Source organism: Mus musculus, chromosome 10 (assembly GCF_000001635.26).
Source record: "Mus musculus strain C57BL/6J chromosome 10, GRCm38.p6 C57BL/6J".
NCBI classification, from domain to species: domain Eukaryota; kingdom Metazoa; phylum Chordata; class Mammalia; order Rodentia; family Muridae; genus Mus; species Mus musculus.
Genome location: NC_000076.6, coordinates 80,138,114 through 80,164,578, shown reverse-complemented (window position 1 = coordinate 80,164,578; position 26,465 = coordinate 80,138,114). Strand labels below are relative to the sequence as shown.

General features: G+C 58.0%; 3 protein-coding genes across 25 annotated transcripts in view; 1 reads left to right on the top strand and 2 right to left on the bottom strand.

Annotated features, from left to right (window-relative positions):
* Nucleotides 1-6,210: 6,210 nt before the first annotated feature.
* On the bottom strand, nt 6,211-18,574 carry Midn (midnolin). 8 transcript variants are annotated; one of them, XM_017314035.2, is made up of 9 exons: nt 16,230-18,574; nt 14,266-14,897; nt 13,114-13,201; nt 12,856-12,918; nt 10,860-10,988; nt 10,446-10,763; nt 10,107-10,245; nt 9,173-9,445; nt 6,211-8,214 (listed from the first exon to the last, which is right to left on the bottom strand). In XM_017314035.2, the coding sequence occupies exons 2-9, from the start codon at nt 14,499-14,501 to the stop codon at nt 7,937-7,939; spliced, it is 1,524 nt and encodes a 507-aa protein (XP_017169524.1). In that variant the 5' UTR covers nt 14,502-14,897; nt 16,230-18,574; the 3' UTR covers nt 6,211-7,936. The 8 variants fall into 8 exon arrangements, with proteins under 8 accessions (XP_017169524.1, NP_067540.1, XP_006513976.1 ...); NM_021565.2 differs by having other exon boundaries at nt 10,107-10,248; nt 16,230-16,307; XM_006513913.4 differs by lacking the exon at nt 16,230-18,574 and adding an exon at nt 15,312-15,495 and having other exon boundaries at nt 10,107-10,248.
* Nucleotides 18,575-18,750: 176 nt separating this feature from the next.
* On the bottom strand, nt 18,751-25,881 carry Atp5d (ATP synthase, H+ transporting, mitochondrial F1 complex, delta subunit). 8 transcript variants are annotated; one of them, XM_030245211.1, is made up of 8 exons: nt 25,724-25,811; nt 24,654-24,874; nt 24,033-24,100; nt 23,209-23,282; nt 21,973-22,538; nt 20,594-20,747; nt 19,272-19,360; nt 18,765-19,156 (listed from the first exon to the last, which is right to left on the bottom strand). In XM_030245211.1, exons 5-8 carry the CDS (start codon nt 22,111-22,113, stop codon nt 19,034-19,036), a joined length of 507 nt encoding a protein of 168 aa, XP_030101071.1. In that variant the 5' UTR covers nt 22,114-22,538; nt 23,209-23,282; nt 24,033-24,100; nt 24,654-24,874; nt 25,724-25,811; the 3' UTR covers nt 18,765-19,033. The 8 variants fall into 8 exon arrangements, with proteins under 8 accessions (NP_001334021.1, NP_079589.2, XP_030101071.1 ...); XM_017314052.2 differs by lacking the exon at nt 23,209-23,282 and having other exon boundaries at nt 25,724-25,881; XM_030245212.1 differs by lacking the exons at nt 23,209-23,282; nt 24,033-24,100.
* Nucleotides 24,224-26,465, top strand: part of Cbarp (calcium channel, voltage-dependent, beta subunit associated regulatory protein) — a 9,922-nt gene continuing 7,680 nt past the window's right edge. For 2 of the 9 annotated variants that reach the window (XM_006512965.3, XM_006512973.2), the window contains exon 1: nt 25,095-25,493. Coding sequence is in view for 1 of the 9 variants with exons in the window: in XM_006512967.4 (XP_006513030.1) it covers nt 26,312-26,358 (47 nt within the window). In the remaining 8 variants the exon portion in view is untranslated. Of the gene's footprint in view, nt 24,468-25,094; nt 25,494-25,925; nt 26,359-26,465 lie in introns of those variants that run through there. The other 7 variants (XM_006512969.3, XM_006512974.3, XM_006512970.3 and 4 more) reach the window with 7 other exon arrangements.

The following is a 26,465-nucleotide window of genomic DNA, read 5'->3' as shown; positions in this document are numbered from 1 at the left end:
CAAAGCCTGGAACCCGCCCAGTTAGCTATCCCAGTTAGTTATCCTCTGGGACCAGAGCCAGGGTGGAAGATGCAGCCTATGCATGTGTGGCCAGGTGTGGCGCACATGTGTGCACGTGGGCAGAAGACCCGGAGGGACATAGATGGAAATGTAAGGATTCAGAGAAAACATCTGGATCCTGTGGACAGAGGAAATGGGTTTGTTAAATATGTGTGAAGAGGACACAGTCACCTTTGCATGACTGACCTGTTTTCCCTAAGGACAGGATGGGTGGGCAGGGTGCTGTGACGCCAACATACACGAACACAACCTGGATGTAGATGCAGGGTTAGGTGTACGTGACTGGGTGGGCCAGCACCCACGGAGGTAATGTAGCCATCTATGCCTGTGACTCACGTTCCTGGGTGGGCACAACAGAGAGCTGTGTCAGAGGCACCTGGGCTCTCCCTATTAGTGAGTCCAGAATCACCTGTAAGGGTTAAGCTTGCCTTTCTGCTACAGAGTGGGCTCTGATTTCTCTGCCACTCAAAGAGACTGCATTCTGCTTCTGGAAGGGGTCTGCAGCCAGGGCGGGCTAGGCTCAAGTTCCTGTGACTCATCCCTCCTGCAGCCCTGAGTCACACCCCAGGAATGGAAATAGGAAAGCCTGGGAGGGCCAGGCCCTGCAGGCTCTTGCCCAGACCTGGGCCTTGAGCGGCAGAGGGACGCCTCAGACAGCACACACATCCTATGACATGCCACGCCATACACATGCACATCCACGCCCTCTGCAGCAGACTTGTTGGGCTCACAGTCACAGACTCGACATGCTTTTGGTATCTGATAGATCCCGTGGAAGGTCCTCACGGGTTTCCTATACCTGCTTAACTTAACTGCCTTTTTTTTTTTTTTTTTTTTTTTTTTTTTTTTGGGTTTTTCAAGACAGGATTTCTCTGTGCAGCCCTGGCTGTCCTGGAACTCACTCTGTAGACGACCAGGCTGGCCTCGAACTCAGAAATCCGCCTGCCTCTGCCTCCTGAGTGCTGGGATTAAAGGCATGCGCCACCACACCCGGCTACTTGCCTGCCTTTAATAAATGTCTGGGACTGGAAAACAGTGCACTGAAGCCAGGTCAGGGCTGTAGGAGCAGGAACATGCACTCATTCTAAAGGCACAAGGACTGTATCAGATGTCAAAAAACCACCAGCAACCCTACAGTGATGCCCAGCAAGCCCTGGAAGCTAGGTTCATCAGCCTGGGAACTGACCTATTTGGGTTCCTAAAACTAGTGGAAGGGAGGGGTTGGAAGGCATCTACCCCAAAGGGTTCTCAAATGCTGCTAAGCAAGGGCCACCTCCACCCCATCACCCCTGGGGCAGGAAGAGCCACCCCTCTTCCATCCTGTCCACTCACAGTATGCCCCCTCAAACACATATCTAACAGTAGTGTGGCCTTCCATGTAGGGGTAACACACTAACAGGCTCCCTGGAAACAGAGGTAAGCAAAGACGCTTCTGCCTCGGGCTGGTGGTTTGCAGCACTTCCTCTGCACTTAGCTGCATAGGGACAGTCACATGTGTGCACAAATCCCCAGGTCACCAAGCATCTGTCCACCTCATGGTGCCTGGAGGGTCCCCATGCAAGCGGACACCCTGGAACACCTGTCCACCCAGGTGCAGAGGGTCAGCTGTAGCCCACAGGCCCAGCTGTCTGGGTAGGCGGCACCCAGGCACCTCCCTGACCCCATTGCTTCATCTGAGAAGTGAGTGGGATCTGGGGAGCCTCCAGGGTCTGATGGGGACTAGGTCAAGGGCGGCAGCTGGGTTGCCTCCTCCTCTGCGATGTCTTCTCTGGCTGCCAACTCTTGAGCTGACACCTAACTGCCCCAATTTGTGCGGATTTCCAAGATTCTGCAAATTTCTTCCTTTTTGTCCCTGTGAGACAGGGCCTCGAGAAGGCCATGTGTAGCGGACAGTGACCTAGAACTCTGATCCTCCTGTCTCTGCCTCTCTAGTGCTGGGATGACAAGATAATAGTCACTTTCTTAGGGCACATCTGTCTCCAGCAAACACATTTCCCACCAGTCCGACCAGAGGCAGTGCAAGGAGACCCCGACTTCTCCTTGGCTGGCCTGTGGTTGTGTTTGAAGGAGGAGGCTGCCTTCAGACCTGGGTGTAAATATCCCAACTCTTGGGGCAAGAGCAATATACCAGCAGTCAAAAGCACTGGCTGCTCTTTGGGGATGGGGGGGTTCCAGTGGACTCCCAGCACCCACACAATAACTTACAACCATTTGTAAGTGCAGTCCTAGGGGATTCAACCCAAGTCCTCTTGTGGCTTGCCAGCCCGAAGCCATGAACATGGTGCACATACTTATTCTCACACAAAGCACTCATACACAGGAAAGAAGTCAATTTAAAACAACAAACATAAACATATGCTGACTCTTCTTCCTTTTTTTCCTGTGGGGAACACAGAACGTCAGGCATGCTAGACTAGCCCTTACCACAAAGTTATGTACCCAGCCTGCCCAGCTGTGGGTGTGGGTGTGTGTGGGTTGCATATCATTCACTAAATTGCCCAGGCTGACCTTGAACTAGCAATCTCCAACCTCATCTTCATCTAGGAACACTCACTAGGACATGTATGACCCTGGATGCTCAAGAACCAAAGTGTGGGGTATGGATGAGTTACATGGGGTGTTGTGCAATGGGAACCAGGCCCAAAGTCCTCAGTAAATGCTCCTGGCCTGTGCAGCTGCACTGAGTGTCTGGAGGCCTCTTGGTTAGTGGTGTTCTGCTTCAGTACTGTGGGGCATGACAGCTGTCTGCGGCTGCCTGCTGGGGTGAAGGCTGAGCTCCTTCTTCCATAAGGGCCTGTTCCGCCCACATTCCAGAAGGGTTAGGGGCACCATCTCCTGTTCCCCCACACACACACTCCCTGCCTGTTCTCAGAGGACCTCTGACCTACCTCCCTATCCGTCCCCTGGACACCCAAAGCAGCAGCTGGCCCCACGTCTGTGGGCGGGGGAGGAGGTTGGAATGTGAGGGGGGGAGGGTGAAGAAGGGGGCGGAAGTGGGGGAGGGGAGGGGTGGGACAGCCAGTGAAAAGACGAAAATAGAGGGGCTTGGATGGAGACAGAAATAGAAAAAAAACCTTGAAGGGACCAAGCCAAGGAACCAGCCAGCCTTGCCCTGGAGGAGCAGCGAGTCTTGCAGGTGACAGCCTTCCTCCTCCACCTGGCAGGCTGAGCGGCTCACCTGCCCCGCGTGACACCGGGGAGGACTAGGTGGCCGTGGGTGGGGCTGGAATCAGACTCCTGGGAAGATCTCCACGCCCAGCCGTCGCCGGCAAAGCCTCCTTCCCAAGGCCCGGCAGGAGGGTGGAGCTGTTTGGGGCCCCACGGGGGCGGCTGTGCCCTGCGGGTACCATCTCTGGCCTCCTCCACGGGTTCTGCTCCTCCTAGCTGCCCACGCGGAGCCACCTCCAGACCTCTGACATCTCAGAACTTACTGCCAGGTCCCCAGGTCCCGACTGGAAAGTGGCCACTCCTCCCCCCAGGGGACTCCAGACTCTGGCAGGAAGCCATGACCCGTAGTGACCTCTTTCTGCCCGCCCCCGGCTGCCTGGTCACAGAGACCTGCCCATCTGCGAGGTTATCCTCTTGCGGCTTTGGCAAACACCACCATTCCTTGTCGCCAGCCTCTACTCTCGTCTTCTCACCCTAGGCCAGCCTGGGCATAAGCACCGACTGGTTTTGACCTTGCACTCATCCTTCTACCTCAGCCTCTTGAGTATTGAGATGACACTTGTGCGCCACCCACCTCTCCCTGACTTCTTTATGGAGACCACGGGCAAAGACAGCTGATGATGACCTGGTGTCCCTGGCCGGGGGTCGTTCTCTGATCATCCAAAGTGCGAGCATGCATTTTAAAATCTTTGCCCTCCCCATCCTCCATCCCTTCCATCAGCCCTCGCAGCTTATTCCGGATGATTGGAATTTCGTGCAGTGCAAACCTGTTCTACTGTTTCTGCCTCCACCTCCCAAAGGGTGATTATAACCAGGGTCATGGCCAGGAGCACCACCCCCATCTACTCAAGTCTAGACTTGGGGGATCTCCTTCAAGGCCCTTACCAGCTTTTCTTTTTTCCTATCTCGTTAACCCCTTCATAGCTTGACCTGAATGCAGCCGCAACACACCCTATCTCTCTTCCAACAACACATGGCAAACTCCTATTCGTCCCGCAAAGCCCCCTCCTACTGGTTGCCTTCCATCCTCAAGTCCTCCCAAGAGGCAGGGAACTGTAGGGGAACGGGGGAAGGTCAGTCAACTGGAAGTAGAAGCGGCAGGAAATGCCAGTGTGCAAAGCGGGGGTGCTCGTGGCACGCCTGTGCTGGGGGGTCCACGTGCGACGCCCCCAGTGACGCCCCCTCTTCCGTCCCCGCCCAGTAGCAGCCGTCAAGCCTGCGTTGCGAATCCCGCCCCCAAGTTTGCATACACGCGGGCAGTGGGGCGGGGCCCCTGCGCCTCCGCGCTCGCGCATTCGGCTTTGCCAGGCTAAAGTCCCGCCTCCAGAAGGCAACCTCGAGCTATTGGTACTTCTAGAAGACGGAAAGGAGGTTTCACCAATGAGCCCTTTCCCATGGGGGCGGAGCCTGGGCCGAAGCTCAGGCGGGGGCGGACGGGACGCCCTCCCCTCGATGACGTCGGGAGCCCCTCCTGGCGCGTTGCCCTGACAACCGCGTTTCCATCTCATCGGGTTTCCGGGGAGCGGTCCCCTCCCATTCAGCTTTTTCCTCAATGGGGTGTTGTGGGGGGAGCGGAAGGAAGTGAAGGCCTACCCCGCCCCTCTGCGATCTCAGCAACCATTGCTGTCTGAGCCTCAGTTTCTTTCTTTCTGCCGTACGCACTGGGCCTCCGCCTTGGGTCTAGGGTGATTGTACCCTGGGGTTGTTGGTCCATACGCGCTGTGCAGGAAGCACTGTGGTCTGGGAGTTTCAGACCCTCACAAGGTTGTCACATTAGACTCCCCAACACATGTGCACCTTTAGGACGTCATCTCAAGGGCCAGACCTGAGGTGCCCTGGGACATCTCTCATCGCTATGCTAGTGGACTTGGTTGGCAGATTCCTGCCTGGCTGGTGATGCAGGCGCCTCGCCTCCTACCTGGTCCCTCAAGTAGCTCTGAGCTACAAGGAGCAGCTGCCCCTCCCCCAAGCCTGACACACGGGTACTTCCCACCCTCACCTACGTCCTGTGCCCTCAGATGTCCCCAAACATTTGAGCCCAATGACCATGAACTCTCCAGGGATCAGGACATCCGCCTTCCTAGTGTGGGCGGGCGCGGGACGATTTGGGGGTTACTTGGCGGAGGGAGGGGCAGCAAACCCTTCAGTAGTTGTTCCAAGCCACCCTTGGGGAAGGCAGCTTTTCTCTCCCAGTGAGGCTCAGGGCAAGGACTAGCTTCCAACCACAGGCCTAAACCACCAGGCCCAGAGCTGTGTTGGGGGCCAGGGGGCTCAGTTTTCTGGGCTGGAAAATGGGAGTGTAATTACTTGTGACTGTGGGCCTGGGAAAGCACTGAACAAGAGAATTAACAGTCTGATAGATATAGGGCCGTGAGGAACACCAGGTCGGCTTGCCAATGGGGGCAGGAAAAGGTGGGCGTCCACCTTGGCAAGTTCCCAGGTGTAACCAGAGATTGTTGTGCCCAGATGGGGCATGGCTGGAGCAAAGGCCTGGAAGGTGCATGATCCTTATGGGTGGAATGCGCAGGTGTGGCCACCGAGAGGAGAGGCAGGTCACAAGAGGCTGGTGAGGTCTAGCTCCCTGAGAACCTCAAGTCACAGTGCTGACTCCCTTTGCCTGGCGTGCGACTCTCACAGGCACTTCCCAGTTTCTGGGCTGGAGCAACACCTCCCACTCCTGGGAGCTGGGAAGCCTTGCCCCAGTACTGACTCCCAAGTTCCCGTCTTCAGCCCACTTCAGAGCCAGGAACTGAGGGTGAAAGCGTCGCCCAGGGCAAGCCCCGGCCCCACGCCCAAAGGTACTTCCGTCCTGGTCCTCGGTAGCAGGAAGTGGCCAGGCCCCCCCCCCCCTCCACCCTAAGCAGCTTCCTGCCGGTCCCAAGCTGGGGGAGCTGCTTGGGAAACCATTTGCAGGAACTAGGGCTCACTACTCACCAGACAAGGGGCTTGGGAACTCCTAAAGGAACAGCCAGGGGCAAGAGGTCATGTCTCATTTTCGTTTATTTGAAATTCGGTGCTCGTGTAAGTTTTTTCTCTTCCCCTCAAATTTTATTTCAGTAAAAGGAGACTTGGGCGAGGTGGATACCCCACAGCCGGATTCTTCCCCCCCTGCCCCCCAGGGTGGCTAATGCTATCTGGGGAAGTCGTCATAGGGAAGAGAACTATGGGTGGGCTCCTGCCTGAGGCCTCCAATCTCAGCCCAGTGGACATATCACAGGCAGCTTAAAAAAAAAACCCTAAAAAAAACACCCCAAAACACACATTTAAATAGGTATTCAAGACAGCTTTAAAAAATGCACCCACTCACACCCCCCTCCCTTTTCTTTTTGGAAAAAAAAATAGGAAAAAAAAAAAAACCAAACCGAATTCTCGCTTGGCCTCTACCGTTCAGGATCCCCTTCCCACCCACCCACCCCAAAAAACCTTTACAGCTAGCCAACACACGTTCACATCCCAAACCATTAAGGTTTAAACACACAGTGGGGGAAGAGACAAGGACGGGTTCACAGCCTAGAACAAAGGAACCGTGGACAGGTGGAGTCTAGACAACATGGACAGATGTCAGGGGTGGGCACACATCCCATTTATCACAAAATCTCAAAATGTGGAGGAAAAAAACTCCCCCACAAGATTCACTCCTGCTATATCAGCCCCAACTCAAGGGGAGGGCTCCCCCATGGAGCCAATGTGGACCAGCAGCGCGCCCTCCCCAGCGTGGAGTTAATGCAGGCACAGTCCAGAACCCCTCTTCCCATCCCCAGTGGCAGGCTGGGCCTGGAGAAGAGGTACAGGGGTGTCTTTCTGGGCCCCCCTCCTACAACCTACCCCAGTTTCTTTTTTTTTCCTAGAGGATAGCAACCATCACTGGCTCAGTGAGAAAAATGAAATCTATAAATAGTCCCCCAAGCTCCATTGGGAAAGAAGGTTAAGGAAATAAGTGGGTGTGTGGAGGGAGGAAAGAGACGGCGAGGCCAGTGTCCAGAGAGGATGGCCGCCTCGCGAGGAAAAGAGGCATCCCCCGCCTGATCAGAGAACAGCCACTTGCTTCAGCTTTTTCCATCCAACGAGCTTTTGTGGCAAGAGCAAGGCCAGCCAAGCATAGTGGCAAAGGCCCGTCATTGTAGCACTTGGGAGACTGAGGCAGGAGGAAGGCTGTGAGTTAAGTGGGCTTCGTGGACAAAGGTATCCTCTGTGAGTCTATCAGCTTTCCGGGGTGGGAGGGGCAGGGGATCCAGCTGGCCTGGAACAGTGGCCAAGTCTGCAGACTGGGGTGGGGGTGGGGGTGGGACTCATCCTGGGGTCCCCAACCCTCATCTGTAAAGTGCTTGGAGAATCTACATTGAGTTAAAAACCTGAATTGGGTTATGGAAGGGGGTGGGGAGAGCTAGGCAGAGCGGAAGGGCTGGGGTGGGTGGCTTCCTCCGTCTGGGCCATCCGGGAACAGACTGCTACATATTTGGAGCTGGAGAGGTGGGAGGGAAGGGCCCTGTTGCAGAGGCCGTGACCATGGTAAGGGAATAGAGTGGGCATGTGACCAGGGATGCGGGGTAGACAATCGGGGAGCTAAAAAAGAATCAGAAAGGCTGGTAAGTGGCATCGGAGGTGACCTCGTGCCCCCCAGAGCTGGGCCGCTCAGCGTCCAGTCTGTGGCGTCCTCCTGCCCCGTGTATGGGATAGGGGATGTACAGACCCAAGGGGACTGGATCCTTTAAGCCACCACAAACTCGGACTGGATGTCCGGGTTGACTTCAGGCTTCCAAACGGAGTCCTCGAAGTCGAGGCCCAAGCCTGTGGCCTCGCTGGGGCCACCTCCACCCCCACTGCTGCTGCTGTCGCTACGGCCAGCTTTGCGGCTGGGGGTCCAGTGGTAAGGCCCCCGGGCGTCCCGCCGTGCCTTCCTGCGCAGGCGCTTCTGCTGCAACAGGAGCTGGAGGCGTTCCACTTTGCAACGTGTGGCACGGTTCTCTGTCTGTCGAAGACGGTCTCCTACAAAAAGAGACAGACACCTGTTAATCTTGAGGCCCATTCTGAAGGGGCTGGAGCATCAACTGCTGATAGCAAGGACCTCGCAATGTACAAGGAAGCACAGGGCCCCGGTCTCTCTCCTCCAGTTACTGGAGCATGCTGGGAGAGCAGGCAGTTCTGTGGGCTGAGTAAGTGTTGCACAGGGGTTGAGTCACAGAAGAAAAGCAGGAAGTCAGATGGGCTTGGTGGTGCACACCTTTGATCCCAGCACACAAGGAGGAGAAGCTGAGGCTGGGAGACCGAAGTGAGTTCCAGGACAGCTAGAGTTTCCTAGTAAAACCTCGGACCAAAGAGCAAAAGGAAAAAAAATATGCAAGCTTTGGTTGGGTACACCTGTCACAAGTTATCTAGGAAGCAGAGATGAAAACTCAAGTTCAGGAAAAACCATTTGAAAACAGGGCTGTAGGCTTGATGGAGTGAGAGGAAGCCTTGGGGAGAATTCCCAGGGAAGGGCTGGGGGTGTGTGTGGGGGTCTTGCTAATGACAGAAGCCAAACAAAAAAACCTAGAAGAATCTTGTTTCCAGAAAAAATTGGTACAAAGCTTGTGTCTCAGTTTCCCTTTTGTGACTAGGGCTGAGGCAGGTGATCTAGGTAGGGCAGCGTGTAGACCACCCCACAGCCTGGGTTGGGGTGGGCTAGAACTGAGTCAACCATTCAGGGAAAGTGCCAAAGGCCATCTGGAGAGGAGCCTGGGGTGGGGGTGGGGGTGGGAAGGAAGTGGAGAGAGCCCTTCAGGGGACACAAGGGGACACTGTGCAGCAACAGTTGCCTCCTTTTCTCCTAGCTAGGGCAGGTCTGGGGGGGGGAAGCAGCTGCTAGCTCCAGGAGGTCCCCTGGCAGGTCAGCTGTCCCCTCAGGAGCCAGCATGCACAGAGGCAGCCTTGAGGAAAGGGAGGCAAGGTGGGGGGTGGGACTCACCAGGGGGCTTGCACATTCGAATCTGGCTCTGGCCCTGGAGCAGGGATGTGGAGGAGGTGGCTGCCAGCTTTTCACAGGAGGTAGTTTTGGGGGTGAGGTCAGGGGCTGGTGAGGCAGGTGAGCACTGAGCATGGCAGCGGAGCTGGGTCAGTGAGGGTGGCATGCCCTGGTAGTGCCTCGTGGCACTTAGGAGGTCATTGAGTATCTGCAGAATGGTGCCGATGTCACGCCGAGGCCGCCCACTGCTGTCCTGGCAGTTGGGGTGTAGTGTGCCTGCAGGAAGAGAGAGAGAAAGAGGGTCATGAGCCCAAGTGGTCAGAGCTCTAGCAGGGTGTCAGCAAGAGAAGGCAGACACACCTGCGCACACTGATAAGAGTATGCAGGCGTCCAGGGCTAGTGCTATGCACCTGTCATCCTAGCTACTCAAGAGGGTACAATGAGGTTTCAAACTCTAAGCCAGGGCTGGGCAGTGGTGGCTTACACCTTTATAATCCCAGTACTTGGGAGGTATGGGCATAGGCAGAGACAGACAGATCTCTGCAAGTTCAAGGCCAGCCTGGTCTACAGAGTATGTTCCAGGACAGCCAGAGCTACAGCAAAACTCCATCTTGAAAAACACAAACAAAACAAAACAACAAAAACCCTTCCTATCCAGGTGGGAGAACTAAGGATGCTCCTACCTCAAAAAACAAAACAAAACCCCAAAACCCCAAGGAGGCTTGGAGCTTGACGCAGGGTAGAGCCTCTGCATAGAATCCCCCACTGGGGAAGGCGCTGAGGGCGTGGCTCAGCAGCAGGGTGGCCTAGGCACTATCCCAGTGTCCCAGTGCAGCACACATAACTACAGTCACACAGGTGCATGGCCCAGACTCCAGCCAGCACACAGGATGTCAAGTTTGAGATGCTTATACCACTTGTGTACAGTGACACCTACCAGAGAAGGTCCCTGAGAAGACCCCTGGAGCATGGTTCACGAAGCTCTCAATGACCGCACCAGGTTTGCGGGATCGAGGGGTGGGGCTGCTGCCTGGGGTGGATGTGGAGCTGCTGCTGGCGGGTGGAGAACAGTCCATCTGCTGGTGGGAGATTGGCAAATGGGTATAGTTGTGATGGGCCTGTTCCTCGGCTCTGACTTCCCCAGCCTCTAGGGCAGTCGGCATCAGAGATTGTCCAGGTTCCAGACTCACTGTATCAGCTCAACAAGCATTTGATACAAGGCTATGGCTGGAGCCCTCAAAATTTTCCCCCGTGTAATAAGTATCTGCATCCTCACCTCAGGACAGGTTGTGGAGGCTGCGTGGGATCGGAAGGAGCCAGCAGTGACAGGTGAGGGGGATACAGGTGAGGAAGGGCTGCTGGATACTGGGGGTACACGGGCGGCACTGGACACCGGCCTACAGGGTGAAGACACTGGGGTGGCTACACTGGAGTCTCCCCGGGCGGCGGCGGCTGCTGCTGCGGCAGCAGCAAGCACATGGCGGTGCTGGAGTGGGGCATGCTGGGCTGCCAGTTGCAACTGCACAAACATCATGTGATCCCCGACTCGCAGGGCCAGGGTCAAAGGCGAGCGGCCTGACAGAAAGTCACTGACCTGCAGAGACAAGTGGGGGCTCTCATCAGCCATCGTGACTCTCGCCTATGATGCCCCCGGCCCAACCCTGCCCAGCTCTTCCCCGCAGTATGTGACCTGGGGCCTCTCGCCGCCCCTCTCTGGGCTCTGGGGTCCCTGTCGGTGCCACGGACGCTTAAATAAAATCAATCTGTATTTCCGGAAGCCTCCTCCGGCAGCCCGGCCTGGCCCGGGTGTCGCTGGGGGCTGTGGGGGGGACAGAGGTGGGTCAGATCGGCCTCTGGCTCTTCTCAGCCAACTTGGGTCCTTTAAAGGGGAAACTGAGACCAGAAGGGGTGGGGCCCAGCTGATGGTCACTGCCCTCCCTGAAGTGTCACACACCTGTCCCTTTCCCACCTCAGTGCCCAGATCCTGTCTGCCTATGAATCTAGCAGAGGAGAAGCCTGTCAAGCTAGCCTTCACAGCTAAGCTGTACCAGAGGCAGGCTGAATCCAGAAGGGACTCCTTCGTTAACCTTTGCTTTCCCAAGATAAATATTTATGTGTCTCAGGCTGTGAGAAGACAAGGGGAAACCTGGAGCCTGTCCCCAAGGGCCTCCACATGCTCTGCTAAACAGCTCTCTGACCTGCTCACACGCACCCCCACTCTGTGGGGGCTGATCTGTGGGATTACCTGACCCTTGGATACACTGGGCACCCTCCCTCCCACCTCTGGGGCCCTGGCCATCAGCCTTGTTCTCCCCAGAGGCCAGGGTGGGGGGCGGAGGTTTCTGAGAAGTGACATAGAGGCTATGAGTCACAGCAGACCGCCTGGCAGAACTCCCTCCCCTGGCTCTGCTGGCAGGGGGCTGGAGGAACCTTCTTCACTTGGGGCCCCATGGGGAGGGGACAAAGAGCTGGGTGGGGAGGGAGGCAACAGACCCTGAACTCCCCCCCATCTTGCCAGCCACAGAGCCTCAATCCTACCACCCTTTCCAGGGAAAGGCCTGAGCACCTGGGGTCACCCCTCTCCCTGGGAGGCCAGGTGAGAATTTCCACTGTGGGAATCTCGAGGCTCCACCCACAAACCCCCTCTGACTTCCTCATACCAGGCACATCCCCCACAGGCCAGCAGGCAAATCTGTGCAAAGCTGGCCCAGAAAAAAAGCCCCTTCGTCCGGTTTCTAGGACCTCCTTGTTCTTCCCAGATCCCTCCCACAGAGGCAGGACCACCCAGCGCCCAAGCCCTTGTGCCCCCTATACCAGGAGGCAGGACAACGGAGCAAGCGACGGGAAGGGTTGCTGTATGTAGGCCCAGGCAGGGGAGTCCAGGGACCTTGCCCAGTGCCCCTCATCAAGGCAAGCAAGCAGCAGTCAGTGCACACCCCGCTCCCCAGGGCAAGCTAAGGACGACTGTGTCACTGTACTGGAAAAGCTAGAGGCTGCTAAAGAGGAGGGCCCTGTTGTGGCCAAGAATCCGAGAAAAGGAGGGAGGAGGGGGAAGCCCTCAACAAAACTGGGAGTCCTCCTGAGAGCCAGGCCCAGCCTCCCTCCTGGCTGCTTACTAAATATTTTCTTAACATCCTGCGGAGGCCTCCCTGGCCCAGGGCTGGGTGCCCCTGCCTGTCCCTCCCCGTGTTGGGGCAGAGAACAAAGACCAGAGAGAGGAGGAGGGAGGGGAGGAGGGAGACTCCCCCCCCCCTTGCCCCGGCAGAGTAAGTTTTGCCATCTTGTTCTCACAAAGGTGAGAAGGCATCGAGTGACTTATCCTATGGGCTGCGTCCTCCACACTGGGAGAGTTTATGGGGCCTGTGAGCATGGCCCAAGGTCACCCACAGTCAGGGCTGGTCGAAAGATTGCCCCCCCCCCCCCCACCGTGGCAGCCACCGTGAGAGAGAAAATGTCTCAAGGTCAGGTGGTCAGGTGCTGGGGGAGGCAGGGAGGAAGAGGAAGCGGGGTGACCAGGCCAAGCTGGCACCAAGGCGGGGCTTTTATCCCCTCCCCCACAGGCCACCAGGGAAGCACAAACAACCAGAGACTCTCTAAGGGTGTCCCGAGAGTTGCCAGGTCCCTAGGTGTGGCCACTGCCTCTAGTCCCCCCTCCCCTTGTTAGGGGGAGGGTGGTGGGTCCTTACCTGGGTCTCGGTCAAACTTTCCAAGGCTTGCATAACGGACTGTTCCGGCCTCGAGGCCTGGGACTACAAAGAGAGGGACGGAAGAGTAACCTCAGAGTGTGTTTAGAGCAGTGAGGGGGGTGGGGGTTGAGGGGTGAGCCTTGCGTGCTAGGGGCAGTGGGAGAGCTCTTTGCAAGGGGAAGATGGTGGGTGCATTTGTGGAGTGAGGTGGCCAGGGGATTATAAAGCCTCCTGGGCACGCGCCCCTCAGTCATTTACCATGAGGCCAGCTTCCACCGTGGGCACGAGCGTCAACTTGCTCCCATCCCCCACGCCGAATTCCTGCAGCTTCCCCGAACTGAGCCGGCTGGGGGTAGGAAGGAAGAGGGTGAGACGGGAGACAACACAGAGACGCGGAAGCGGAGGCTGAGGAGGAGGAGGAGGAGGGCTGTGCCTGCCCAAGGAGAGGGGAGGACAGAGGAGCGTTTTCCACCCCTCAGCTCTCCAGGCCCAAGTGCCTGTGGGGAGGCCTACTGGCCTGGGAGCCCCCTAAGCCTTGACACTTAACTCCAGGTGAAAGCACTAAGCACTAACCCATCTGCAAAAGACAAGAGACTTTGCTATCACCTGAACCCCCGTGGGCTCTTTGCCACCCTCCCCCGCGCCTCTCTTCAGGCCAGCTCCTGCCTACAACTCTCCAATTCTTGCCCGGGCTCGTCTTTGTGGGCGCCGCGGGGCTCCGGCCCTCTTTGAGAGGCCTTCGGGGGCTCTGCCGACCCAGGCTCCCCCTCCTCCCTCGCCAGCGCAGGCCCGCTGCTCAAACAAAGGAGACCCTCCCCCTCCGCCCCTCCCCCACTGGGGCCCCTCCGCTGGGGATGGACATTGCGTGTCCCCAGAGGCCCGCCAGGGGACGGGGGAGCGGGGGGTGGCTCCCCGGCCTGGAGGCGATTTAAATACCAGGTGAGGAGGAGGTGTGGGGAACCGAGAACAAAGGGGGGTAGAGAGACGCAAGTGATGGGGAGACAGCCAGACGCAGAGGGGGCCGCCAAGCAGATGCGGAAGCGGCGAGACCGCCGGCATGAGAGGGGGTGGCTGTGCACCCCTCCCCAGGCACACAGCGAACGGACCCCTCCTTGTGCCATCCCGGGGGCCCACAACTCCCCTGTCATCCCTGTATTTCCCGTGCACCCTGGGGCCCCGCAGGGTGCTCCTGCCTTTGTGCAGACCCCGGCGGGGGAAGGGGCCCAAGCAAGTAAGGCCAAGCAGAGGGCGCCCGAGAGCGCGCGGCGCGCCCCCGATCCCCCCCCCCCCCCCCCGTCTGGCTGCCCCTGCTTCCCCGCGCGGCGCGCTCTTTGTTCCCGCCCGGGGCCCGGGCCCGAGGGGGCGGCCCGGTGCCAGGGGGCGCGCAGGCGGGGGCGGCGCTCTACCTACGTGTCTTTGTGAAGCAGCGCCAGGCGTTCCTTGGGTACTTTGAGGCGTTGGGACAACCTTTTGCGCAGCCCTTCCACGGTCTCGTCGTGGGGCACCGACAGGTCGTAGCGGGTCCCCGTAGTGCTGTGGATCGCCAGGCTCATGGGTGCGGCCGACTCCGTGGCCGTGTTCAGCTCGCAGGCGCCGCCGGGGGCCCCGCGCCGGCAGCTCCGGGCACCGCCGGGCTGCGGCTCCATCCCCGGCGCGCGCTGGAGAACTGGGGGCCTGCGGGTCGCCTCCAATCCTAGCCGGGACTCCCCCGCCGAAACAAGGTCCTCCTCCGCTCCGCGGGCGCCCAGGGACAGGAGCAGTGCGTGCGCCCCTTGGGGAAGGTCCCAACGTTAGGAATTGAGCCGGCAATCAAGAATCCGAGTGGTGCTCCGGGGTCGTGTGGGATCCTTGGGTTGCGCCCCGGGGTGGGGTCTGTGATCCGTTTTCAAGGGCGGATGACAGCGACCTGGGTACGGCACGGGGAGGGTCCTAGAGAAACGGGGCAAGCTATCCTGGTTCGCACGGTGCCTGGATCCCTCTCGGGTCGTGCTACCCCGCGCGTCCCTTCCCTTAGCAACAGCCGCAGCCGCCGCTCGCAAGATCTGGGGGTGAAAGTACGAAGAAAAAAAAAAGTTATCATGTATCAACGTTCCAATGGGCGGGACCACCGCCCCCTCCCATTCACTACTTACTCCGCCGGCCTGGCGGCGGCCAATCAAAACACACAGACCGCCCAGTCCGTCGCGCTACCGGGCCAATGAGAATCGCCGCGGGGCTACCCCACGTGGCAGCGAGACCCTCCCTTTCTCTCCGCCCCGTCCCTTCTGCGTCCAATGGAGATGCCAAGAGGGTTGGGCTGAGGCCGATCCTGACCAGCCCCCGCGACCCCCCACCCGCTCCCAGAGCCATTCATAAGGCCCAAAGACCTTAACAAAGGGCGGGCGGGCCCTGAGGGTAGCGGACCCGAGTTTTAGGACTTAGCACCCCCCCTCCCCGCCCCTCTGCGCGAGCCTAACCCCTTCAGTCCGCAACGGGAGCGGTCGGGAGAAAAGGCTAGGAGCCGGCCATTGTTCCCGAATAAGGAACAGGAAATCGTGGCGCCTCCCCGCTGGGTCTGTCCGGGAAGCTACAGCCTGCGGAAGCTGTCGCTTGAGCCCTGAGCCTCATGGTCAAGGGTCGCGAGCTGGCCTCTCAAGGACAGGGCTGTCTTCCGCCCCCGTGGGTGGGTGGATGCAATGATATTGGAGAACTTGGGCGGAACCCACAGCTTGGGCAGGGCCCTGCAGCTCGGTGACGTGGCTTTGATTAGATCCGTCCCTCCCGAACCAGTGCCACTTCGCGTCCTAACCTAACTCACCCTCAGTTTTTTTTTTTCTGACTTCCCCCCCTCCCAATCCCGGGTCGGCCCGTTTCCCGAGGTGTGCCCGCCCAAGCCGTGACGTGATGCGGCGTCCCCGGCTGCGCCCGCGCGCGCCCCGCTTCGGGCAGCGGTGAGTCAGCAGCCCCGGCGCGCCCTCTGCAGTCCCCGCCCGGGAGCGCTGCCCGAGTCCCGGGGGAGGAGTGCCGTGCGTCTTGGCTGGGGAAGGGGTGCGCCAAGAATTGGGGGTCTGCATGTGGGGAGGGTCCGTTGAGAACCTTTATACTTAGCAATGCAGAGAAGACTTAAGACCGCACATAAAGGGAAACTGAGTCTACAAACAGTTCAAGGTCACTGGCTGAGTGCGGGGGGGGGGGGGGGGTTGGGGGGCGTGAGCTGCAGTCCCGCCAGGGCGGTGCCCATAGTGCGCAGCCCCTCCCACCCCACAAGTTGGAGGGCTCCGGGTCCTGAGGCACACTAGGTGCGGACGATTCAAAGAACAAAGAGTGGGACAGCCTGAGAAGTTTACGGCGGGTGGGGGCCCCTCTCCGTTTCGTGCGGTCCCGCCCCTACTCACCGGCTCCGTAGGTCCTGGGTCACCACTGCTCCAGATGACCTGCGTATGGGTCCTGGCAAGAGGTGGCCGTGCCGGTCTGGGGCCGGGCGGGCGGCCCCTGAGCCTTTATCCGCGCCGCCTTCCCTGGGGTGGAGTTTGGGCGGGCAAGGGGCGGGGGGCCGGGCAATGGTGACGCATTCCCTAACCCCCCCACCCCACCCCACCGCCTGCTGGCCTGGACAGGGACACCGGCCCTAGGGCTTCGCAGCACCCACAGAGCAGTGCCTCAGGGGTGTCACCGACCTGGGTAACTCCTACCTCCCCATGTACTGGGGTTCACCTCACATTAGGATTGGGGGGGTGTTTGGCCTGCTTCCCTGCTCCGCCCCCTTTCCTGTTGGCCTGGTGCTTCCGCCTGGGGGCGCCCGCGTGTGGAAGGGGGGGGCGGAACGGGAAGGGGTTCCTTAGTCAGCAGCCTAGGTCCAGGAAAACAGGGTAGTGTCACCTGCTAGGCAGTAGGTGCCCCTGACAGCTGCCTAGCCTCCTCATCCTTTAACGATGACCTCAGAGGCCATTTCTGTGACGATTCATCCATCCCTGGCCTTGCCTAGGCCAGTCACCTGTGTGACCTCTGAGTAGCCCAGTCCCTAATGCACCCTACACCATAGCATAGTTGGTTCTCACTCCAGCATATGGGTCCCAGAAGTCAGCTCAGGTCATCAGTGGGCTTGGCTGAATGTGTCTGTATCTCCAGGCCCCTCTGGGTTAATTACAAAGTACCAGACAAGCAAAGGAAGGCCTTCTGCAGCCTGGCATGTGTGATCTGTTCTCACAGCACAGATGCATCGGCACATACTGGCCCTGGCCCTGGCCTTTGGGGTGGATACTCACTCACCCACCTATGGACCAAGGAGCCAGCCCTTTGTCATTTGAGCGTGGCCAGACCCTCCATCACTTCCCTAACCTTCCATCTCCTGTCCACGTATGCGGTCTCTTGCACTTATCTGGTCTGAGCACCACCACCACCCTGGGTGCCCCTCCCAGGCCAGTTCCTTCCTAGGTCACCTTCCTCTCTGGCTGATCATTCTGGACAGGCATGCTGGGCCCCCAAGCAGACAGGCGTGCCAGACACTCCCAGTCTCCCAGGGTCATGGTCAGGCCAGAGAACACTTGGAGGCCCAGAGACTTTGAGGGATGAGCAGGAGTTTGTTCAGAAGTACAAACTGAAGCTGCGCAGTGTGGAGGTCAGAGGCAGGGTTTGCCTCTGGAGGGACCTCAGGGAAGGGATAGGTGAGGTGGGCTGGCTCTGACACCATTCAGACTGAAAGCCACTGTAATAAATGCAGGGTGCCCAGACTGCCTGCTTCCTGTCTCTTCTTCCTGTGTGGTCCTTTGTCCTTAGCATGAAGCCCAAGACTCAGTAATCTGTCCAGGCCCTGCCCTCCAGGAAGGTCCCAACCTCCAGGTTCTCAGTCCCGCCCTACTGCTCTGCTGTCCCAGGACACAGCCCAGCCAGCACAGGCTGTCCTGTCCTGAGGCCAGGCTCCAAAGCTCACACCTCCTCATAGGAGATATCTCCCTGAGTTCTGGTGGGGAAGATATGAAGGATTCACACTACAAGGTATACTAGGCCAGGCCAGGCTGCTCTGAGGGCCTCCTGTTGACATCTGTCCAGCCCGATGACCTCAGTGACCTCTGTGGCCCACACACCACTGAGCTGGGAACGTGGGGCTCTAGATGACCATGTTGTGACTTATCTTGGAATACCCCCAGGCTGCAAGTGTCGGAAGGGAAGGGTTCTAGCACACTCATGCCCAGATCAGGCACATGTGGCCATAGGGAGTCACCCACACAGGGCCCTGATACAGTGCGACAGGCCTCACTCAGGCTCTAGCCCGCCTGGTCACTGTCCAGGTGTTTCAGATGACCCAGTGATGGCAGGCTCAGACCTACTCACCACCCTCAAAGCCTCCCTGCTCCCCCTATCCCCCCATGGCACTCTACTCAGGCTGCTGAAGTGGGTTATATAAAAGGAGGGCAAGCCAGCATAATACCTGGCCATGGGGGTGGGGTGGGAAGGGGAGGGGTGGTTGTACAAAGGTATGGGGTGGTGCCAAGGCCACCCCCTACCAGGCCTCCCCACCCCACCCAGGGGCAGCTAGGGGCCTAAGTGCCTAAGGAGGTGCCAACTGGGACTGGGAAGGCAGCCAGCCAGGCTAGGGCCACCCACAGGTTGGGTGTGCCTAGGGCGGAGCCTCTGTGGGAGCAGGTGGTTCCCGATTCTTCCCAGAGCCTGTGGGGTGGGACAGGGGGGCCTGGCTGGTGGTCAGGGCGCTTTGCCTGGCCAGCAGCACTAGTCACACCCATTACTTCATGCCCTGCCCTCAACGCTTGCCCATCCCACCCATTCCAGCAGGCAGCACCCCAACAACCAGCCACCATGTTTCCTACCCAGAGTCGCCGATTGCCTCTGGGGGCCCAGCCAGACACAGGAACCCCAGGCAGGGTTGAAGAGAGCCCTAGCTTTGTGCTGTGCAGTTAGAAACAGAACACTCAGTTGGTTCCTGGTGTTTAATGGAGACAGGCTGGGTAAGTTGACGACGGTTCAGGTGGCTTTGAGGGGCAATCAAGGCCATCTCTCCAGAGGCATCGTGGGGATGCCAGATTGGGGAATCCTCCATGACCTGGCAGACAGGCACCAGGAAGCTTTAAGCCCAGCAACTGGAGCACTGCTGACCCCTGGTGGCCACTTCAGCCCACTGGGAACTTCTCATCGGCCTGGACCTGGCTCAGTTTCCCCGTGGGTGTCAGACAGTAGGTACCACCTACTCCAGGGCCTTCACTAGGGCTTCATTGGCCTCAATACGGATCTGGATCTCAGCCCGTGCTGCCTCGTCCGCCGCACCTGACAGTTCTGACTGCGCCTTCTCCAGGTTGGCCCGGGCTGCCTGCAGAGGAGTGGGCCAGTGTGAGGGACAGGCAGGGCCGGAAGCAGGAAAGCACACTCCTGTGAGCAGCACTTGCCCTGCCCTGCCCTGCCTTAGTTTCCCATCCACTGCTCACCCCCAGGTCCAGCATGTCCAGTGTCACAGCTTCTTCAGCTAGTAACTGCACAGAGGAGTCGGCATTCACAGTGACGGAGCCGCTGCTCACTGTGGAGGAGAGGGTCTGAGCAGCCTCCTTGGGCAGCCTCACCGCCCATGTGTGCTCAGGGCCACCAGCCCTCTGCCTCCCCAGGCCAATGCCCACTCTAGGCCACTTGCAGAGTGACCCTGCAAGACTGGGGCACAGGCCAAGCATGTGGATGGTGGCAAAGGATGGCCAGGCCCGGTGCACACCTGTCGCCTAGCCCCCTGGGGAGGCTGAGGTAGGGGACTGCCAGTTCAAAGCCACTCAAGACAACACAGAGAGGTCTTCCCTCAAACTAAGTGTAAAAGAGGAGCCAGGACTGAGGCTCGGTGGGTACTGTGTTTGCCTGGCATGTGCAAGATCCTGGGTTCAACCCTCAGCAAGGCAGAAACTGGGTATGCCAACATAAACCTGTCACCCCTATCACCCAGGAGGTGGAGGATCAGAAATTCAAAGTCAGCATGGCTAAGGAAACACTGCTTTAAAATCAGAAAGCAAACCGAAAAGGAAACTGAAGGGCCCCAGAGCCAGTGCAGAGAGAGTACCCACTGTGCAGAGAGAAGGAGCAGAGTTTGCGGGAAGCCAATCCTAATGGTGAGGAGTAGGGCAGGAGAGTGTCTGTGGCTCACTGGCCAGCCTGCCTCGCTAAGAATGTGGCAAACTCAGGTTCTGCCCATCTCAAAGGAACAAAGACAGAAAGAGCTTATGAAGGAGGGTGCCACCAATGTCCTTCCGTCACATGTGTGCACACATCCTTCCCACCTTCACCGCCACGCCTGCTCTGGTACTTGCCCAAACATAACCATACAGAACAACAGTGTGTGGGGGCCTGACTCGTGGACGGAGCCCGGAGCCCTCGGCTGGAATCCCCCAGCGATGACCATGGGCTGTATCCCCTGCCTAGAAAGCTCCAGGCCCTGGGTTCCATCGTGGGTATTGTTAAATAATGAGATATGAGAGAAGACAAGACACACCCCTTCATCTGGAGAAGGGGCAAGATGGAAGTCCAACCCGGAAACGTGGGTCCTTCAGACCGGCTCCCTCCTACACCAAGGCTATCTTACCCTAAAGGCTTAGCTCCTCAACCGTCATTTCTCCATGTCTTCCTGCCCAGCTATGGCGAGGTCAGCTGCTGGCTTTACTCTGTGCCCCAGATGACCACATCTTTGTCATGGCAGGCTGGGCAAGCTTCTTCCCTTTGCTTTCTCCCTGCCCTTCTCAAACCTGAACGTCTATGCATCCTGGGCCACACTCACCAAAGTACTTAGTCGTGGTGCCGTCTTCTGTGTGAACCACTACCAGCCCAGGCCGTAGGACCTGTAGTGTGGGGACATGGGATGCCAAGATGCCAAAGGCTCCAGTCAGCGTAGGCACGTCCACTTGCTTGACGTTGGCACTGTCAAAGAACACCTGCAGAGAGTGTACACCATGGGGTAGGCATTATCCCATGCCTGCTGTACAGTGGGCACAGAGAGGATGGAATTCTGATGGGACACAGACACTACCAAGAGCTGACATTAGACTCAGCTTGCTCACCTGTGAAATGTCTATGTCTAAAAGAGTGTCTAGAAGAGGTGACTGAAACAGAGGGCAATGCAGTGTAGTGCAGCGTGCTGATCCAGCCCCTGGTATGGGGTTTCTGAGAAACCCAAAGGCTGTCTCACAACCACTCAGGAAGTTGCTATGAGGTAGTCAAAAGTGTAAAACCAACCCAGGCTTACAAATAGCATGGCTGTAAGTTGGTAAAACCTTGGCTAAGGTCTATCCAATTAAGGATATTAGGTCCAGGGCTGGAGAGATGGCTCAGTGGGTAAGAGCACTTCCGAAGGTCCTGAGTTCAAATCTCAGCAACCACATGGTGGCTCACAACCACCCATAATGAGAACTGATGCCCTCTTCTGGTTTGTCTGAAAACAAACAGTTTACTTACATACAATAAATAAGTAAATCTTTAAAGAAAAAAAAAAAAAAGGATATTTGGTCCAGGCAAACCCAACAGGATGAGGAGCTTCGGTCAATCCCAGGTGACCCCAACAGTGGCCAGGCTTCTGTTCTGAGTCCAAATCTCCTTCAGGATCTGGGTCCAGGCAATTTCCAAGAGCTCCAGGTCTGGGTACTGGTGACCCCTATCTGGGCAACAGCTTGGGGACTTGGGGAATCCCCCACGGGTAGAAACTGTGAGCCATGTAAAACCCAAAGGCATTGCTCTGTGCTCCATTGTTCATCCTAGCTCCAAGTGACACCACCTAAGCCTTGAGTAGAGCCTGGGGTTCATATCAATCTCGGGTACAACACCCAAGGACAGGGCCTGAGTGACCACCACCAAGGTGTAGAGCCTAGAACACCCCAAAACAGAAGGGTTTGTGAAGGCAAAATCTGGGTTCCAGATATAGGTGATCCACCTCCCAGAGGGTGGAGTCTTATGTCCAGGTGACGCCCTTAGGGGTGGAGCATGAAGTTTCAGTGAACACTGAGGTCGAGCCCTGGGTCCAGGTGACCCCATCCAGGGGTGAGGTCTGGGGTGGGGGGAGGTTCACAGGGCCCCATGGGGATGAAACAAATGACCTAATACAAGAGAACCTCTTCCACGGGTCAGATCAGGGGCTTGACGAGTCTGGGGGATGTGAGTTCGTACCTGCGTCGGGGAGGCAAAGGTGAAGGACATCTGTCCGGGCCCGGCGGCGGGGGCAGGTGCAGCGGCGGCCTCGGCGTATGTACGCGCCTGAAGCATCAGGCGGCGCAGGCCCGGGTGACGAAGCAGTGAGGCGGGCAACATGGTGGCGGAAAAGTCAGTGGACTCTAGCTTCGCGGGCGGCCGACACACTGGGCAAGCGAGGCGGCCTTCAGGGAGGGAGAAGGACGACGCGCGGTGCCTTCTGGGAGGCGCAGTTCCCACAAGAACGCACGCGCACAGGATTCTCCGAAGGCTGCGCGATGCAGTACGCGCTGAGCATTCTGGGAGGTATACTTTCCCTTGGCCCCACCCCTTGCAGTGATGCCTAGAAGTGGGATCCTCCTATGCCGGGTGGGTCATTCTGGGAATTGTAGTTTTCTTCGCCTTCTAACAGCAAACGACTCTGGGTTCTTGGGATGCGGTTCTTTCTGCAAACGAACATATTCCCTCAGGAGGGGAATGTTTGCGCGGAAATGATATGGGCTTGATATCAGGTGCCAAGCATTCGAGGCCCAGAAGAAGCAAACCTGTAACGTGTTGGAACAGAAGAATTAAAATGTAGAGTGCGGTGACACACTCTTGCAATCCCCGCACTCGGAACAACCTATTTCCAAAAGTGCATCAAATATAGATGGGCAGTGGTGGCGCGTGCCTTTATTCCCAGCACTTGGGAGGCAGAGGCAGGCGGCTTTCTGAGTTTGAGACCAGCCTGGTCTACAGAGTGAGTTCCAGGACAGCCAACAGCCAGGATTATACAGAAAAATCCTATCTCGAAACACACACACACACACACACACACACACACACACACACACATATATATATATGCATATGCCAGGCGCAGTTAATCCCAACTCCCCGGAGGAAGACTCAAGCGGGGCTCCATGAGTTTGAGACCAACCAGGACTACATCATGAGAAGCTGCTAAATAAATAATTAAATTTCATGATGCCCGCTGCGGTGCGTGCTGGGGAGAGGTCGTGCCAGGAAAGAAGTGCACCGGATGGCGGCAGAGGGCGCGCGAAACCTGGAGATGTACTCGCTCTTCTCCGCAGTCCCCTCCCTGCGGGCCTCCGCCCCTGCGTGCCACTGACGCAGGAGCCCGTGCGCAGGCGGCCAAGGGGCCCCACTGACGCCAGTCTTGTCCGCGCAGCCTCGCTCTCGGTCATGACGTCATCACCCTGCCCCCGCACTCACGCAGGTTCCGGCCTCCGCTCAGCTCTTGGTCCCCATGCCCCACCACGTAGGTTCACAGAAAATGCAGGCATAGGCTTGATGGGGCAAACAGAAGGAAAGCCATTAGCTTTGTTGGATCTTAGAGGAGCAGCTGGCAGCTAGAGGGTCGTGGTCACCCTTGAACCAGAGCCTGGCAGATGCAAGACTACAAGCTAGACTACAAACTTATTCTACTAACTAGAGACTCTGGCACGCAGACCTGCTCAAAAGCCAGCAGTCCTGGCCTTAATCAATCTCTATGAGAGACACCTAGTTCCCAGTCTCTATAATCTGGACAGTTTCCCTGGGCAGTGGGCAGCTAGAAACCCCATTCCCTTCCCTACTCCAGCTCTTAAACAGATACACACGCGCGCGCGCACACACACACACACACACACACACACACACACACACACACACACACCCATACCCGTCCCAGGATCCCATATCTACTCAAATGCTCCATGAAGTAAGAACTCAACGCTAGAAAGATCATGCTTGTCCGGTGGTGAGTGTCCTCTTCCTACCCCCATGGCCACTGTGCCTTACCAGACAAGTCTTCTAAAAACTAAACCTAGGGTGCTGGAGAGATAGTTCAGAGATCAGCAACGAGCACTGTTCTTCCAAGAGACGTGTGCTTCATTCTCAGTGCCCATGGGGGACAGCTAACAGTTGCCTGTAGCTTCAGAAGATCTGACATCCTCCTCTGACCTTCAAAGGCATGTAAATTCACGACCCCCCCCCCCAGAATATTTAGTATTTGGAAAATCCATGTGTTCTGACACACTCATGAGCTTGAGACCAACCTGGTTGGGTTCGGAAGTCTATCCTGGTAGTGCAGGCCAGCCTCGGGTCTGTGGATTAATCCCCTTCACTGAAATGAAAAGGAGGATGGTGTCCTGGAAGTCAGTGTAAGCGACCCACCTTCATGATGACACTTATTTGACTGTGTGGCCAAGCAGGGAATAAGCAGGTATGGTCTGGGAGCATAGGCTCTTTTTTTTTTTTTTTGGTTTTTCGAGACAGGGTTTCTCTGTGTAGCCCTGGCTGTCCTGGAACTCACTCTGTAGACCAGGCTGGCCTCGAACTCAGAGATCCACCTGCATCTGCTTCCGCAGTGCTAGGATTAAAGGCGTGCCCCACCACGCCTGGTGCATAGGCTCTTATAATGAGACTGACCCTGGGTTCGAACCCAGGCACCACCGGGAAGAGAACTGTCTGCAAGTGGAAGGAGTTATAAGGTATGGATCATTCCATAACAGACCTCTATGGATGCAAGTTTAAATGTTATTACATTCATTTAGTTAGTGGGCAAGGGGATAGCAAATCTTTGGGTGTCAAAGGACAACTTGTGAGGGGAGGCACTCTTCCTTTCCTATTCGGGACTGAGGGATGAAACATGGCTGCTTGGGCTCGGCCGCAGGTACCTTAGTTTGCTCAGCTCTTTCACTACAGTTCTCTTGTTTGAGAAGGGGTCTTGTGCTGCTCAGGCTGGCCTAGAATTCTGTGTAGCTGAGGTTGACCTTGCGCTCCTGATCCACTTGATTTCACCTTACAAATGCAGGTGTGCGGGACCATCACAGTTCTGAGGGCAAGTTCCCAGTAGGTGTTTTACAGCACTGGCTATCTGCTGGACCCATAAAGGAACCTGCCAAAGAGCAGCATAAAAGAAAAACATGCAAGTGGGGATGGGGATGTACCTATATCTCATGGCTTGTAAACCAAGGGGATATGCAAACTGGAATTGCACATCTGGAGTGGCAGGTGACAAACTAGATAGTTGAGGGTCCCAGAGACCTGAGATACCCGCGTTAGCTTAGGGGCGTAATGCGCCCCGCCCGCACCGGGTTCTGGGACATTGCAGCACCAGGTAGGCTGAGTCGTGCAGGGGTGAGGGGGGCGGGACTGCGCTACAGCGGGAGGGGGCGCGGGAGCTCAGGCTCCGCCCCACGCCCCCGCCGGAAGGGAAGGGGAGGCGGTGGCCATCGCAGTGCGAGCCAGACGCGGCGGCGAGAGCGGCGGGGGCGGTCAGGCTGCGGGACCGGGCGGTTACCGGGTGCACAGAGCCAGGGGCCGGAGCGGGAGCACCGCCAACGCGGTCACGTGCGCGGCCCCACCTCTCCTGCGCGCCTCCCCCGTGCGCTGCTCTCCCCATTCATAAATTCTCCGTCGGCTCCGCGGCCACCGAGCTCCAGAGCCAACCGGGAGAGCCGTGTATCTGCCGCCCGCCCTCCCGCCGCCCATGGGCCGCACGCCCCGGCGCTGAGGTAGGCGCGGCGGGCCCTGGCGCACGGGGCCGGGCGGGGACGGGCGGGCGAATGCGCGCGGCCAGGGGATGGCGACCAGTTCCAGGGTCCGCCCTGGCCCACTGGTCCTGTCGCGCGCGGCTCCGGGAAGGGAGCGGAGCGTGGGAACGGCCTGAGCGGCCCTGCACCCCGCCCACCGCCCGCAGCCCCGAGAGGGAGCCAGCCCATGCCTGCCCTTGGCCTCAGTTTACCCTAGTGACAGGGCGAGAGCGTTGTCGCCTTGGCCTCCTGGATCCTCACGAGCCTGGCGTCGCGTTCTCTGCGCTTTTCCGCACCGTATCCTACTTGGGGGGCCTGGTGGACGTTCTGTGGGGACTCCATGTCTAGGCTTGCGTTCTCGCTGGCTCTCATGACCCCGCCTTCCTCGCCTTGGGTCTCCAGCCATCTTCCTCCCCCACCTCTCATTACCATCCTCACCATGCCCCACCCCCTCCAGCCTGAATTCATTTCCCGACCTACGTATGCGCCCCATGCCACCCACCAAAATTGATGCCCGCTGCTCTCTGCCTGGGTGCGCTGAGGAAACGTAGCCTTCTGGGGGGGGGTACATCGTTTATTCAGGTTTCGCCCCACAACTCCTCCACCATCCAGTCTGAAAAACACTGGTGACGGTGGAGCCTGCGGGCTCTTCTTCCATGGGAAAGGGGTTTGCATGCTCACGCTGGTGTGGGAAGTAGGGATGGATGGCCAAAATGGCCTTTATTACTCCAGAATCATCTTCATTCCCGGACTGAGTCAGGTGCAGTTTTAACAAGCCCCTTCTGAATCCACCCCACCCCATGATGTGCCCTAGCCTCAGTTTCTCCACGCTTCTGGCAGAGGCCTGGTGAGCAGCCATCTTGGCCAAGCCTTGGGGCGCCCCTGTGGGCGGCCTCCCCCGCGCCCCCGCCCGCCTCCCTCTGCTTGGCAACAGCCCCCCCCCCCCCCCCCGCC

Bases quoted from the DNA above. Each gene is read 5' to 3' on its own strand.
- Midn (NM_021565.2), bottom strand. From the start codon at position 14,501: ATGGAGCCGCAGCCCGGCGGTGCCCGGAGCTGCCGGCGCGGGGCCCCC. The intron at 10,764-10,859 runs GTCACATACTGC...TTGTCTCTGCAG, and splicing joins GGGGCGGCGAGAGGCCCCAG to GTCAGTGACTTTCTGTCAGG. The intron at 10,249-10,445 runs GTGAGGATGCAG...ATCTCCCACCAG, and splicing joins CCTCCACAACCTGTCCTGAG to CAGATGGACTGTTCTCCACC.
- Atp5d (XM_017314052.2), bottom strand. From the start codon at position 22,113: ATGTTGCCCGCCTCACTGCTTCGTCACCCGGGCCTGCGCCGCCTGATG. The intron at 20,748-21,972 runs GTACGAACTCAC...CACTCTCTGCAG, and splicing joins CCTTTGCCTCCCCGACGCAG to GTGTTCTTTGACAGTGCCAA. The intron at 19,157-19,271 runs GTGAGCAGTGGA...ACTCCTCTGCAG, and splicing joins TGGACATGCTGGACCTGGGG to GCAGCCCGGGCCAACCTGGA.